At 37.0% G+C, this 14,350-nt stretch overlaps 2 protein-coding genes across 2 annotated transcripts in view; both read right to left on the bottom strand.

Moving 5' to 3' along the window:
- The window catches only part of LOC119421163, a 77,512-nt gene that overhangs the window by 1,389 nt on the left and 61,773 nt on the right, over positions 1-14,350 (bottom strand). The window lies entirely within an intron of this gene.
- Positions 4,365-11,945, bottom strand: LOC119421647 (cytochrome P450 2K1). The gene is made up of 9 exons (XM_037688994.1): positions 11,689-11,945; positions 11,441-11,603; positions 10,987-11,136; positions 10,662-10,822; positions 5,571-5,750; positions 5,330-5,471; positions 4,881-5,065; positions 4,660-4,801; positions 4,365-4,552 (listed from the first exon to the last, which is right to left on the bottom strand). Exons 1-9 carry the CDS (start codon positions 11,893-11,895, stop codon positions 4,365-4,367), a joined length of 1,518 nt encoding a protein of 505 aa, XP_037544922.1. The 5' UTR covers positions 11,896-11,945.

Genomic DNA, 14,350 nt, shown 5'->3' with positions numbered 1-14,350 from the left:
AGAACCACTAGACTGAGGAACAGCTTCTACCCTGAAGCTGTTAGACTCATGAATCTCTAACCAGAATAATCACTGTGAAAAATCACGTTTCATGTTGCTGCTGATCTGTTTCATGTTGCTGTGTTCATTCATACTCATCTGCTCACACAGACTCATGTTCGTGCTGCTGTTTGGCATATTGTTTTTATTGTTTTTGTGCTGCTCCTGCTTATTGTATTTTTATTAATGTTTCTCTTATTTCATATCTTATTACTGTTTTTCTTTTGCATTTTAATACTTTTGTTGGATGTAATTGGGACCCTGCTTACACAATTTCATTCCACCCACATGTGGTGGAATGACAAATAAAGAATCTTGAATCTAATTTAACACTTTTCACATTTTCTTGCAGGCCGCAGGTCATGTCTTGGAGAAGGTCTGGCTAAAATGGAGATCTTCCTCCTCTTCACCTCTCTTCTTCAACATTTTCGTTTCACTCCCCCACCTGGTGTTTCAGTAGATGAAGTGGATTTAACACCAGTTGTGGGCTTTACTCTCACACCTAAACCTCAAAAACTGTGTGCTGTTCTTCTCAAGTGAGGGCAAGAGATTTTATTCATATTTATAAGTATATAAATAATAAATATATCATAATATATCTATATTATAAATATTATAATTGTTCATATTATTGCAAAAATTAAACCATATTTATGGTGTTATTATTACACTGGACAAATTTACAAGGCCATGAAAAAACTTAATCCTGTCAAAATTGCATGATGTATCTTGAGAACAAAAGGATTCTTACCACAATAGTTGTATCTGGATTCCTCAGAAAAAAGAGGATCCCAATATTGCAAACAAGTTATTTTCTTAATTTGTGGTACTTGTTCATATTCTGCCATAGTTTCTTTTCTCACTGCACAAAATAAAAGGAAAACTGGCTTCTACAGTAATTACATTGATGGATACTTCAATTGTTTATAGATGGTTTAAAGAAGAGATGAGTACATTATCAGATGCTTTTGTAGTTTCCACCATAAAAAGTTGTTGTAAAGTTATGTTCGGGCTGCTGTTTAATATACCGTATTATTTTACATTTTTACTGTTTAGCGTCTATCTTAGATCTTTTAGTGTCTTGTTTAGTGTTTTTTAGTGTATATCTTAGATCCTTATATACTGTGTCTTTTTTTATACTTTATATTTTTGCTATTTTGGGGTGTAACTGGGACATTGGGTTCACAATTTCGTTCCACTTCATGTACCACATGTGATACGAAAGACAATAAAGAAACTTTAATGAATGCACAATAATGAAAGGTTTGTTTAGGGTCTTTTTTGCTCTGCTGGTCCTCCATCTTTTTTATTCCAACTTTTGTTTATATGAGATGAGAGAGCCTGTTTCAGGTGGATCTGAAGAGACACGACCAAAGTCATCTTCATGTGAATTATCCACTGTTTATCAGACACGAGACAGATTTTTGTCAACTGCGAGTTTCACCTTTTCAAGTTTTATGTTTTAGCTTTCCAAAAAATGTGGACCAGTTTTCCAAGTCCTCTTTGGCCCACAAAAGATAGTGGTTCTGATGATGGTGAACTTTGTAAATCAAAACTTTGCAGTGTTCAAACACTACTGCTAAGCATCTTTTAAACCGAGGTGAATGTGGCAAAGTAGATTAAAATTGTCCTTTAAGTTATGGACAATAAACCTCACAATCCCTTGCAAACAAACAGATCAGTACTGTATTTATGTTTATTATTTGCATTTTGATGCACTTTAAGAATCATTTGAAAGTCTGCCCTGAATACACCATTCCCCACAAGATGTCCGTATTGTGTAGAAGTTCTAAAAGCATCCAGCTCCGTACACTTTGATGAGAAATGTAGTCACAATCAGCGGATTTTCATAAGGATTGATGTAAACTAGAATGAATATACTGATGAGCTTTTATATAACGCGTAAATGACATTCCTGCTCTGACATAAGCAAGAAATCACTTCACAATGTGATGAATGGATTCTGTTGGGAAGCAAAAAATTCCTTTAAGAACAACTTTCCTATGACTTACAGTTTTTGTCATTTGAACTCTCACTGCAAATATGTTCACAAAATTATTTTCTTTCAGCTTTTATAACTTTTATTTGTATGTTTGCACAACTCTTCCTCTTATTTGTACAACCTGAACTGATTTCAACTGAAAAATCCTGAAGGGTGAGCGTTGGGTTATGTTTAGATGAAGTATAGTTTGTCTCGTTTTTAAAAGGGAATTTGCATAATGTAATGCACCATGATGGAACTGAACCTGTTTGATTCGTATGTGTTGTTGTTTGTAAATAAAATTATGCTCTATGCAAATGGTGGAGAAAATCATATTTTATTTAGTTTTATGTTCATATGCTGCTGTTTATTTTTAATGTTATTTGCCAACAAAGATGTCAACAGAAATATACATTAAAAAGTTATATGAAAAATTTGTATTCTTTTCACTAACAAGCTTTTAAAAAGTCATGTCAGATTCAATATATTTAGTTAAAACCCTTTCATGCCAGAGTTCATTCACTGAGATTCTGTTCTGTTGAAAAATGACAGATATGTAGCCATTTTGGTAAAACCTTGTAAATAATATACACAATCTCACGTGATATTTTGATGATGATTAGAGCACGTGTTATAAATGACTTCTCCTTAATATCAATAAAATTGGCTTTGTTTATACCTTTTTTTTTCTTCTGCCAAAGCAGTGACGCACGCATGCACACACGCACACACACACACACACACACACACACACATACATAGATCAACATCCTGCGTATTTTCAGTCACTTACATGGGGTAAACAACTGTGGGTGACGTCCGGTCACAAATTTATGTTGTTAAAAACACATTGTCCATTAAAGAAAAAAAAAAATGCTGTTGCAAATCTAGAGTATAACACTTCTTTACCAACTTTAACTGTTTTTATAGAATTAAAAAACTATGGCTGTGCTGTTCCATTAACTTAGTAACCACAAGAGAGAGAACATTTAAACGTTGTCTAGTTGTAAGATTGACGACCCATTGTTTTCATTATTTCTTGTCTCAAACTTTTCTGTCAGCAGGGAGAATAGCTGAACGTTTAAAGCCTAGAAACATGAACCAAAATTATTGATTGTAACGCAATGGGCATCGTCTTTGCTACTTTTTACACAACTAATGTCAGCTGGCTGAACATTTAGAATGTTTCATGCATCTTCTCTTGAGATAAAATGTTTTTTATTTCATAAAAATACATATAAAACAATAATTTATAATATTCGACCAACTTTAGACAATCTTTCCAGCTTCTTCATTCCCCAAACTCATCAATGATCAGTGATGAGTCAACACATAACACCAGACCTGATTTCATAATATATTTATTTGCAAGACTTTTGTTTTCCTTAGAGAATTATTCCTGCAATTTGCATTTTGGTTCCAAGTATGCTGGAAATGTTTAATCAAAGTTAGTTTTATTTGATTTACCTTGACCTTGACTTTTTATTTGTTTTGCCACAAGCCTTTTATGAGACCTTACAGGGTTGGTTAAACATGATGACATGAAGACATTATCTCATGCTTTGCCCCAAACAACAGGCAGTTTTTACTAAACTCCCAAATAACTAACGTGAGTTTTACAGTTTTGTCTGTAAACGTTAGAGGTGATCGTCTTTCACACAAAAGCAGGAGGGAACATTTTGACATAATTGCTGATGCTTGATTGACAGCAAGAACACTGAACAGTGTGTGAGCTGAGATTAACTAACCACCCCCATTTTTCAACACCTTCTCAACAACAGAAATTCAATCTTTGCTTTGTGCACTCCTAAAAAGAACTGGTTTGGTTTCTTTTATAGGAAGTACAAAAGAAGTTGGACTTTTACGTTTAGCTGCTTCAGATTTTCTTTTACTTTCAGAAATGAATTGACTCTTTATTCTGCTTTTACCAGCTCAACATGAATCAGACTTATCTGAAGATACTGAAAATGGTCACAAATTGAAAATTAAAAGGGACATGAAATTGTATGAAAATACTTGATGTTTACTCTGAAAAAGACGTGGTCACCATTAAATGTCACTAAGCTGTTCTTTATTGCTGTTGAAACAAACTGTGCTGTGGACAAAGCTATCATCTGTAATTACTCGTCAATACACTCAGTTATTGTCTATGAATGTTTATCTGTAAATAAAAATAACAGCGTGTCATTAAGGCAGGAATATGATCTGAACTGGTGTCTTGCTAAAAAAATCCAGCTCTTTAAAACTACTTTTCAACTAGTGCCTAAACTAACATTTGTGCCTGTCTGTGTTCAGTGTTGCCTGACAGAGGATGTGGAAGTCATCCAACACCACATTTCCCTCTTCACTCATGACTGACAGCACACAGCTCATGAGGCAAAGGAGAAATGGTGAAACCAACGGCTGGTGTCAAATCCAGTTCATCTTCTGAGACTCCAGGTGGGGGTGTGAAACGAAAATGCTGAAGGAGGGAGGTGAAGAAGAGGAAGAGCTCCATCTTAGCTAAACCCTCCCCGAGGCACACCCTGCGACCTGAAAGAACAAAACGGCTCGGGAGTTTAAACCCAACCATGTCGGAGCAAGTGGGAATGAATAACCTCTAACTTATATATTAAATATGAGAAATAAAGATTTCGTACCTGCAGAAAAAGGCAAGAAGGCATCTCTCTTGATGAATTGACCCTCTTTGTCCAAGAAATGAGAAGGGTTGAAGGTGTGAGGGCTCTCCCATTCACTCTCATCATGCAGGACAGAGGTCAGAAGAGGAAATACAACCGTGTTCTGAAGGCAACACAAGAGCAGATTTATTACTTAAAGCCTTTTCTTTCAGTCAAAGGTAAATTAACAGAGAGTTGCCAACCTTTTTGATAAAGTAACCCTGGAAGGTGACATCTTGACTGGTTTTGTGTGGAATAGCTGTGGGAACGATGCTCGCCAGTCTCTGTGTCTCGTGGATCACAGCATCAGTGAATGGAAGGTTTTTACGATCTTCTACACTAACTTCTCGGCTTCCGATCACTCTGACCAGCTCCTCCTGGACCTGGTCTGCAAAACCAACATCATTGTTAAATAACTTTTATCTGATTTCATATAAAACATGGTAGCTGTGCTAAACTGTACTGTGTAGGTCACGATGGATGTGGCTACACAGCAAACCTGCCAATTTTAACATTTGCTTTACAAAAATCATCTGAAGTTGTTGTGAATTCTTCACTCGAGGGTATTTATTATTAAATCTACATCTTAAGTGAAGACACATGAGGGGGGAGGTTAAAACTGAAAAGATCTCAAGCTCCTGTGATGTTTTACCCTGAAAATGTGGGTATTTGGCCATTAGCAGCAAACTCCATCGCAGTGTCGCGGCTGTGGTGTCAGTTCCAGCAGCAAACAGGTTGGACACTGTGAATGCCAGGTTCTCCTCATGGAAGTGTGTGTCTTTAACACCAGACTCCTGGAATAAAATGGAAAATATCCATAAACCTGTATATGCTGGTAAAACATACACGTTCAACACGCCTTGGGTCTTATAAAACAAAATGTACTGCCTCACCTCATCTTTCTGCTGCCGGATCAGAAAACAGTCCACCAGGCCTCTGCATGTCTGAGGCTCCAGAGTCTCTTTCAGTTGTTGGATTATATCCTTAACATCTCTGATACTTATCGCAGCATTTTTTATCATAAGCTGTCGGTTTTTTATCCATCTGACCAGCCAGGGAAACATGTTGTAGATCTTTAAAAAGATTAAACAAATAATAAAAATCAGTAATAAAATTGTTTACATTTTGGTGTTTATAAATCCATTTTACTTTTGCTGTACTGTAAAAAAATATATTTTTATTTAATCCCTGTTTAAATGAAAATGTCGCATGAAGTCAATGCACAATAGGTTACCAAAGTCTTCAGTGAATATTAAATTTTTTATTTTATCTATGTTTCTTTCTTTGGACAGTACTTTGTAGTAACCTCATATATATATATATATATATATATATATATTTTTTTTTTTTTAATGGTAAAATATTTAGGAAAAGAATACTGATTTATTTTTTATTTTTTAATAAAACAGGTGTAGAGGATTGTACTTGGGGCAGCACGGTGGCACAACTGGTAGAGCTGCTGCCTCTCAGCGAGCAGGTCCCTGGTTCAAACCCCGGTCCAGGGGCCCTTCTGGGTGGAGTTTGCATGTTCTCTCCGTGCATGCGTGGGTTTTCTCTGGGTACTCCAGTTTCCTCCCACAGACCAAAAACATGCATGTTAGGCTGATTGGTAACTCTAAATTGTCCATAGGTGTGAGTGAGAAAGTGAATGGTTGTTTGTCTCGTTTGTCTCTATGTGGCCCTGTGACGGACTTGCGACCCGTTGTTACGTCCCGGCTCGTTTTGGAGGCAACATAAATGACATGACAAAAGTTTGTGTAAAAAAATAATAATGTGACAATTTAATTTTGGCTGAGTTTACAAAATTCTAAACAAAAATCACAGCAATAGCTGGCATTCTTCATACAATTTAAATAAAACAAGAACACTTCTGTTTCTGAACAATGACTCAGCTATTTAAAACAAAATTGAAAATCCCAAGCCAAACAAAATACAGCAACCCAACTAACAATGGTCAAACAAGTGGCTCCACAATGAGAATGAAATCTCCAACCAGACAAATGTGTCTTTGCTACACAAGCCACAGTCTTTCAGAAGCAATAAGACTAAGCAAGACACAGTCTGCACCACCAAAAGTTGGCATACTGCACACCAAGCACAGCAGCACTGATTGAAGGGCAGGGCTGACTTTTATGATCTTCTTCCTCCTCCTGGCCTCTTCATTGGCAGTCGCTGGTGGATGGGTGGTGCTGTCCAAACCTCCTTTGGCCAATCATCTTTGGACAGGTGAGTCTTGAGGGCTTGGTCAAAAGTTCACCAGTAGAGGGAGGCAACGAGCCAGCAGCAACCAGGCATTACAGAAAAGAAAACTGCAAAACTACAAAAGAAGAAAGGCAGTACAGGCCTGAGGCTGTAACACCCAAGAAGGGGTCTCTGCAGGCAAATTCGGAAGGCGTATCTGGGCGCTCATATCTGATTGGACTATAGGAAAGTGGGCGTATCTGGGCGGTCATATCTGATTGGACGATAGGAAAATGGGCGTTTCTGTCCGGCCGGATCTGATTGGACGATAGAAAAATGGGCGTGTCTGGACGGCCGGATCTGATTGGACGATAGAAAAATGGGCGTGTCTGGACGGCCACATCTGATTGGACGATAGAAAAAAAAAAGGCTGAACGATAGAAAAAAAAAGGCTGAACGATAAAATGCCGTAACCACAGACACATGATGTCTAAAAACAAGGCGTTATTGGCAGATTGTGTTAACCACAGGCATATTATGTCTATGGTGTTAACCGGTTCGACATTAGCGGCGTCTCGGTTCGACATCGCTCCAGTATACTGCCGCGGCGTCTCCATAACTTCTTTTTTCGACTCTCTTAACACAGAACTTCCGGTTACATTTCAAAATAAGAGCAACATAACTGGGTAGTGGGGAGAGCTAAATGTTAGGTTTTTTTTTAATACCTAGCCATAACATTAAAAAAACAAATTCCATTTTGGTTGTTGAAAAATGTGAACAAAGTTACAATCGATTCATAAAGAAAGAAAAATATTAATGATACTTAAACTGGCCTTGGGACAAAGGAGGTTTCCTTTAACTTCACATTTTCTTGTTCAACTTGCAGTCACTGCAGATGAGTGATTTGTCAGTTTCTGTAAGATTTCTGCACCTGGAGCAGGTATTTCTGTTTACTGGTTCACTTCCTCAGCTGTCTCACATTTTAAAGGTCAACCCTACTCCATGTTTCAGTAGAAAACAAGCACATTTAGGAGTCAGTACATATCCAGACTTTTGGCCCTCACACCTATACCCAGTTGCTCATGCTGCATGATGAGATCAGATTTATCCATATTTTAGAAATTACATTTAGCTTAGTCGACAAAACAATACAAATGAAGACCGTCTTAAAAAAGCTCTTGGTTTTGCAGTAAGCAGCCTGATTTCAAACTGACATCTTGGACAAAGGTAAAATAAAAATCTTTGTGTTTTCAGAAAAGTTGTTTCAGGACCTCCAATAAACTTATGTACACATCAAAGCACACAAGACAGATTCAGGAATTCTCTTTGTTTTCCAGATTTCACATTTTTTTATTACCTTAAAACATACTCAGACAACATTTGATGCATCATTGAAATTTTTTATTGTGTTTATTGGGACATCCATTTTTAGAAGTCATCGTAGCATCTGTTGGAAACACAAAACACAGTACAGTTAGGGTGTTGCTAGTTGTTACTTAATCCTGGATTGGATTTTAAAGTTAATTTTGATATTTTTTTCACAAGAAAAAAAAAGTTGATTTCCTAAAGTTTAACTATAAATGAAGGAATTTGTGCATTCAGGTAATTGAAAATTAAGTAATTTCTCTAACATCCAACCCATTTTAGCCACTGAGCCATACCAAACACCCATAATCTATTCTTGAATGAATTATTGACTATTATTGACAAATTACAGACTTTTTATTGAATAAGTTATTACTCATTATTGAGTAATGAAAGTCAACATCAGATGTTGGTCAACATTGTTGGGCAACATCTTGGGGTCTTCTAGAGTCAGTCTGAAGTGAGAGTGGTCCCTGACATGGCAGAAAGACATAGATATAATTAACAGCTTTTATTTATTTATTTTTCAGCTAATAACAACTTTTATTTTTTTTTTTTTCATATTTTTTCAGTTATACACAGCTTTTAAATATTTATTTTTCCAAGTATTAAGAACTTTTATTTTCAGCTTTTATTTTGAAAAGGAGCCGAGTGAGGCTCACTTTACCTCAGTGCGTTACGACAACAACGAGAGAACGGTCGAAACTATCGTGACCTACAATAAACGTACTTCAATAAAATGCATAAGTGAAAACATAACATACTTTATAAGTACAATAAACCATATTTCTTTGTCAAATATCGCAAAGAAACGTTACCTCATCAATAATCCTCGTGACTTTGAGGGTTACCCACAGCCAATCAGTGTTCGCCGCCGACAAACGCCTATTAAATACTGTTAGCCAATCAGTGTTCGCCGCCCATAAACGCCTACTCGCCAGAAACGCCCACTTTTGGTCTGCAGAGACCCCCTTCTCCACCCGTCCAGGGTGTACCCCGCCCCTCGCACAGTGATTGCTGGACATGGGCACCGGCGACCCCCGTGACCCAAAAAGGAACAAGCGGGTAAAGAAAATGGATGGATGGATGGATGAAGATTGTATTTGAGCTTGGAAACAGTAAGGTGATATATTGAAATCAGATGTTTGAGTAAGTTGTGTTTTTGTACATGAACAGTTGTTTTAAATCATATCTACTCGTTGGCCTTTGAGTATTTAAATTATTATGGTTTTTTATTATTTACAATGTTTGGCTGTATACAGATATCTTTTTCATTTTTGGAACACCTGTTCAGAACTAAAACTCTTTCATCCCACTGTTTTCAAAGTCTAGTTATGTTCTGCATAAACTTGGTTCTAAAAATGCTCATCTTGGTTCATTATGAACCAGACACTGATGGACAAACTCAGACTAGGATTAAGTCCCTCTCTTTGCTACTGGGTCCTGGACTTTTTAACCAACAGACCAGTCTGTGAGAATCCACAATTTCTCCTCCTCCACCATAAACTTCAGCACAAGCTTCCCTCAGGGCTATGTGTTGAGCCCTCTCCTGTTCACTCTGCTCACATATAATTGCCCACCTACCCATCCAGGCTGCCATATTATAAAGTTTGCAGAAGATACAGCAATAGTGGGATGCATCACAAACAAAGATGAGTCCAGCTACAGGCAGGAGGTGGAACACCTGGAGAGCTGGTAAAGGAAGAACAACCTTCACATCAATGTGAAGAAGACGATGGAGATGGCCCTGGACTTGTAACGGAACAAACACACCTACCAGCCACCACCACCCCACCCCCCAAACCCCCGAATATAGGAGGATCTGTGGTGGAAGTGGTCTCAACTCAAGCTACAAGTAGTTTGGTGTGCACCTGAATGACTTAGTTTTTGGTGTATATCTTAGATTTTTTAGCGTACTGTTTATTTTTTGTTCAGTGTATATCTCCGTGTAGGGATCTGCACCTGCCCTGCTCCGTGCAGATAGTTAATGACTCTCAGGTGCCACGTATTGGGTTTAATTAGATACACTCCTTTATATACGGTGCTCTCCTGCATCTCAGGCAGGGGAGCATTAGGTGCTTAAGCTGCATCTTCATGGTCGCCTCCTAGTGCCTTGGTATTTCTTGTTTTTCCTACGAATATAAGTAGTATCGCTGCCGCGACAGCATTATTTGTTATTGTTGCCTTTTTGTGATTAAAACACCTTTTTTGTAACCTTGTTGGAGTCCTGCTTGCATTTGGGTCTCAACCACTGCCCAACCGTGACACTCAGATCTTTATTTGCTGTTTCTTTATATACTTTATACTTTGCTATTTGGGGGTGTAACGGACCCTGGGCACATAATTTCATTCCACGTCATGTACCACATGTGATGGATCAGCAATAAAGGTACTTGAACTTGATTCTCACACTAAATTGAATCAGACTTTAAGCTTACCTGGATTTGTGCAGAGCCTGCCACACGTATCGACTCATTGGCTCGACTCACCAGATTTTTGAATCGAGGGTCATTATATTCAAATCTACTTCCATACACAATAGAGGAGATAACGTTGGATGTTGCGCAATTAAGTGGACGAGCTGTATCAAATGGTTTACCTGAAAAACCACAAGTGAGAATAAAGTACCACACAAATGCCGTCTTCAGCATAATGCTGATGATTTAAGCACAATAAATGTAAAATAATGTAAGATTATAGTTATAAGAAAATGTTTATGTAGTCCTATGTGTTATTTAAAAAAACAAGAAGAAATAAATCTACCTTTCTGGTTTTCGAACACATGAATCAAATGGCCGCACTCCTCTAAGATTTTTTCCTCAGCAACTCTTCTTCCCATCCCAAAGTCTCTGAGAGTTGAGAGGGCAAAACGTCTCATCTCTTTCCAAGAGTCTCCATTTGAAAACAGAATTCCTTTCAAACACAGCACAAAGAGTTAATAAATTAACTATACCATGCTCTGTTTATGTGGTATTGCTCTGTAACACTTGAAACAAGCCTCTGACCTGCACAGATATACATGAACTCAATGAGGACTTGTGGTAAATGTTAACTAGCATTGTTGTGAGCAGTCAGTAGCTGCAAACATTTGAAGATGTGATGCTCCAGCCTTATTTGGCTGATTTTATCTGATGTCACCTTATTTTCAGTATTTATTGTTGCTCATTTCATTTCCCGTGTAATATTAAACATTTTAAAAGACAAAGAAGGTCCATACCATGACCTTTATTTGTATCCTTAAATATAGGCAAGACTTCTCGATCTCCAAACTCTTCTGCGTAGCTGACCAGTGCCTCTTTGACAGCCTTGTGTCCAGCAAGGACCACCACCTTTTGTGGTCCAAAATAAACCGTAAACACAGAACCGTAGGTCTTGGAAAACTAGAAGAATTGAGGAATGAAGACAAACAGATGAATTAGTAAATTCAAACATGGTTCCAAGTGACTTGTTTTGAGTGAAACTCACCTCACACAGTGTTCTGTAAGTTCTGCTGAGATCCAGTTGCAGCAAGTTGCCAAGCAGAGGCAGAGGTCTGGGTCCTGGAGGTTCTTTCCTCAAGTCCCCTGAGGTGGATCCAACAGAGACAAAATACAAAATGAGGAGGAAAACAGCTCCCATCACTATGGTAGGACTGGTAAAGAAAAAGATAACTAAATCCTTTAAAGGCTCCATTTTTAGTCTCGGACTTGATAACCCATGGAGCTGTTTGTGCTCCTGTAAGAAAGTCCAGGTTGTTGTTTGAGCTTTATCCTCACACCTACAAACCTGTGCTCCTCAGGGCAGTGGTGTCACATGAGCTTGAGGCCTCCTACTGCTTTCAAACACAAGAAAACACAATTACACATTTTAGACACCTTCACATTCAGTGCACAAAGTTGTTTTTCAGTGAACAACAAATGCTCTACATTAAACATTAAAGTGTACTGAACAGTTTTTTTTTATTATTTTGTTGTTTTTTGTTAAAAGTTTCATTTAAAAGTTTCATCTGCAGAATTTCTAACCCCAGTGGAAGTTTCCCTCATTATTGTAGAACCTCAAGTTACATGAAAACCTACTTTCATGTAATGGAACACACCTGAACATCTAAAAGCAGATTATTTTATTTTTCTTTCTTTAGAGGTATTCAGTTTCTCTGAAAGAATGTGAACTGTTGTAATTATGGTTTCTGAAGAGATTACATTTTCACTACTTAACCAAATAAAGTAGCTACACTCCTGGATGTTTATTAAACCAAGCAAATGATCTTGGCCTTAAACATTTAACAACTATTATTTTAAAATGCTGTAAACTGCATCACCTCTTGTTAACCCAGAGGAAAGATTACCATTTATACTTCAACATGTACAGAGGATTCTTTGTTTGGTTTTGTTCAAATAATTTCATTTTTTTATTTTGCATTAATCCTCGTTTTTCAGGCTGCTCATTCCAAAAGACTTTAAATATTAATATTACAAATACACTCTATATTTAATTTAATGCCATTCAAACAGGTGAATTTAATTATTATTTGATGCAAATGTGGTGCCACAGACGAAAAATAGGCAGAGAATCTTCAGTTTGCCAATAAATGTGTGAAGAAAAGTTGCTAAGATTCCTAAAAAAGGACTTCTATATTAAGCTTTCCAGTTTGCATTAAATAAATGATTGAACAATTAAAGAAAACTGGTCACATTTATGGTTTTTAAGATGCAAACTGACGCTGAACTCTGATGAGCTTGGACGTCAGCAGCAATTTGTCTGGGTTTGGAAATGTAAAAAAGTGGTGAGAAGATTCAGATTTCTGCCTCTTTCTTGGAAAAAGCAGATGGAGGAAAATACAGACTATTAGTCCAGAGGTGGGATGGGTTAGGTCCTGTAACAAAAGGTAATTTAACATTTTTTATGAAGGCATCAGTGCAAATTTTAAAGCAACAGACGGCACCTGCAAGATAACTTTCATCACCAGCAACATTTGTGCATTTTTTAACAAAACTGTGTAAAAGCACCTTCCAGGTATGGCTGCAGAAAATATCAGAAACACTTTTCTACATGCCAAAACATCAATTTGGCGTTGGTAGCCGAGTCGTTTATAACACATGCTCATCATCATCATCATCATCATCATGTTAACTGGAGATTTTTTTACAAGTTTTGACCAAAATGTTTACAAATCTGTCATTTTTCAACAGAATCTCAGGAAATGAACTCTGGCATGAAAGGAACTTAATTAAATATAATGATTCTGACATGACTTAAAAAGCTTATTAGTGAAAAGAATAATCATTTTTCATATAGTGCTAACTTTTTTGGTATTTCTGCTGACATCTCTGTTTGCAAACATTAAAAGTAAACGGCAGCATTTGAACATAAAACTAAATAAAACACGATTTTCTCCACCATTTGCATAGAGCATTATTTTATTTAAAAACAACGCATATGGATCAAACAGGTTCAGTTCCATCATGGTGCAGTACATTATGCAAATTCCCTTTTAAAAACACGACAGACTATACTTCAACTAAACATAGCCAGACGCTCACCCTTCAGGATTTTTCAGTTACAATTCTTTCAGGTCGTACACATAGTAAAGGATGAGTTGTGCAAATATACAAATAAAAGTTATAAAAGCCAAGAGAAAATAATTTTGTGAACATATTTGCAGTGAGAGTTCAAATGACAAGCACTGTAAATCATAGGATAACTGTTCTTAAAGGAACAACAGAATCCATTCATCACATTGTGAAGTGATTTCTTGCTTATGTCAGAGCAGGAATGTCATTTACACGTTACATAAAAGCTCATCAGTATATTCATTCTAGTTTACATCAATCCTTATGAAAATCCGCTGATTGTGACTACATTTCTCATCAAAGTGTATGAAGCTGGATGCTTTTAGAACTTCTACACAATACAGACATCATGTGGGGAATGGTGTATTCTGGGCAGACTTTCAAATGATTTTTAAAGTGCATCAAAATGCAAATAATAAACATAAATACAGTACTGATCTGTTTGTTTGCAAGGGATTGTGAGGTTTATTGTCCATAACTTAAAGGACGATTTTAATCGACTTTGCCACATTCACCTCGGTTTAAAAGATGCTCAGCAGTAGCGTTTGAACACTGCAAAGTTTTGATTTGTAAAGTCT

Source organism: Nematolebias whitei, chromosome 15, assembly GCF_014905685.2.
Source record: "Nematolebias whitei isolate Nwh7 chromosome 15, NemWhi1, whole genome shotgun sequence".
In the NCBI taxonomy this organism is placed as follows: domain Eukaryota; kingdom Metazoa; phylum Chordata; class Actinopteri; order Cyprinodontiformes; family Rivulidae; genus Nematolebias; species Nematolebias whitei.
This window is presented reverse-complemented; position numbering and strand designations above follow the sequence as displayed.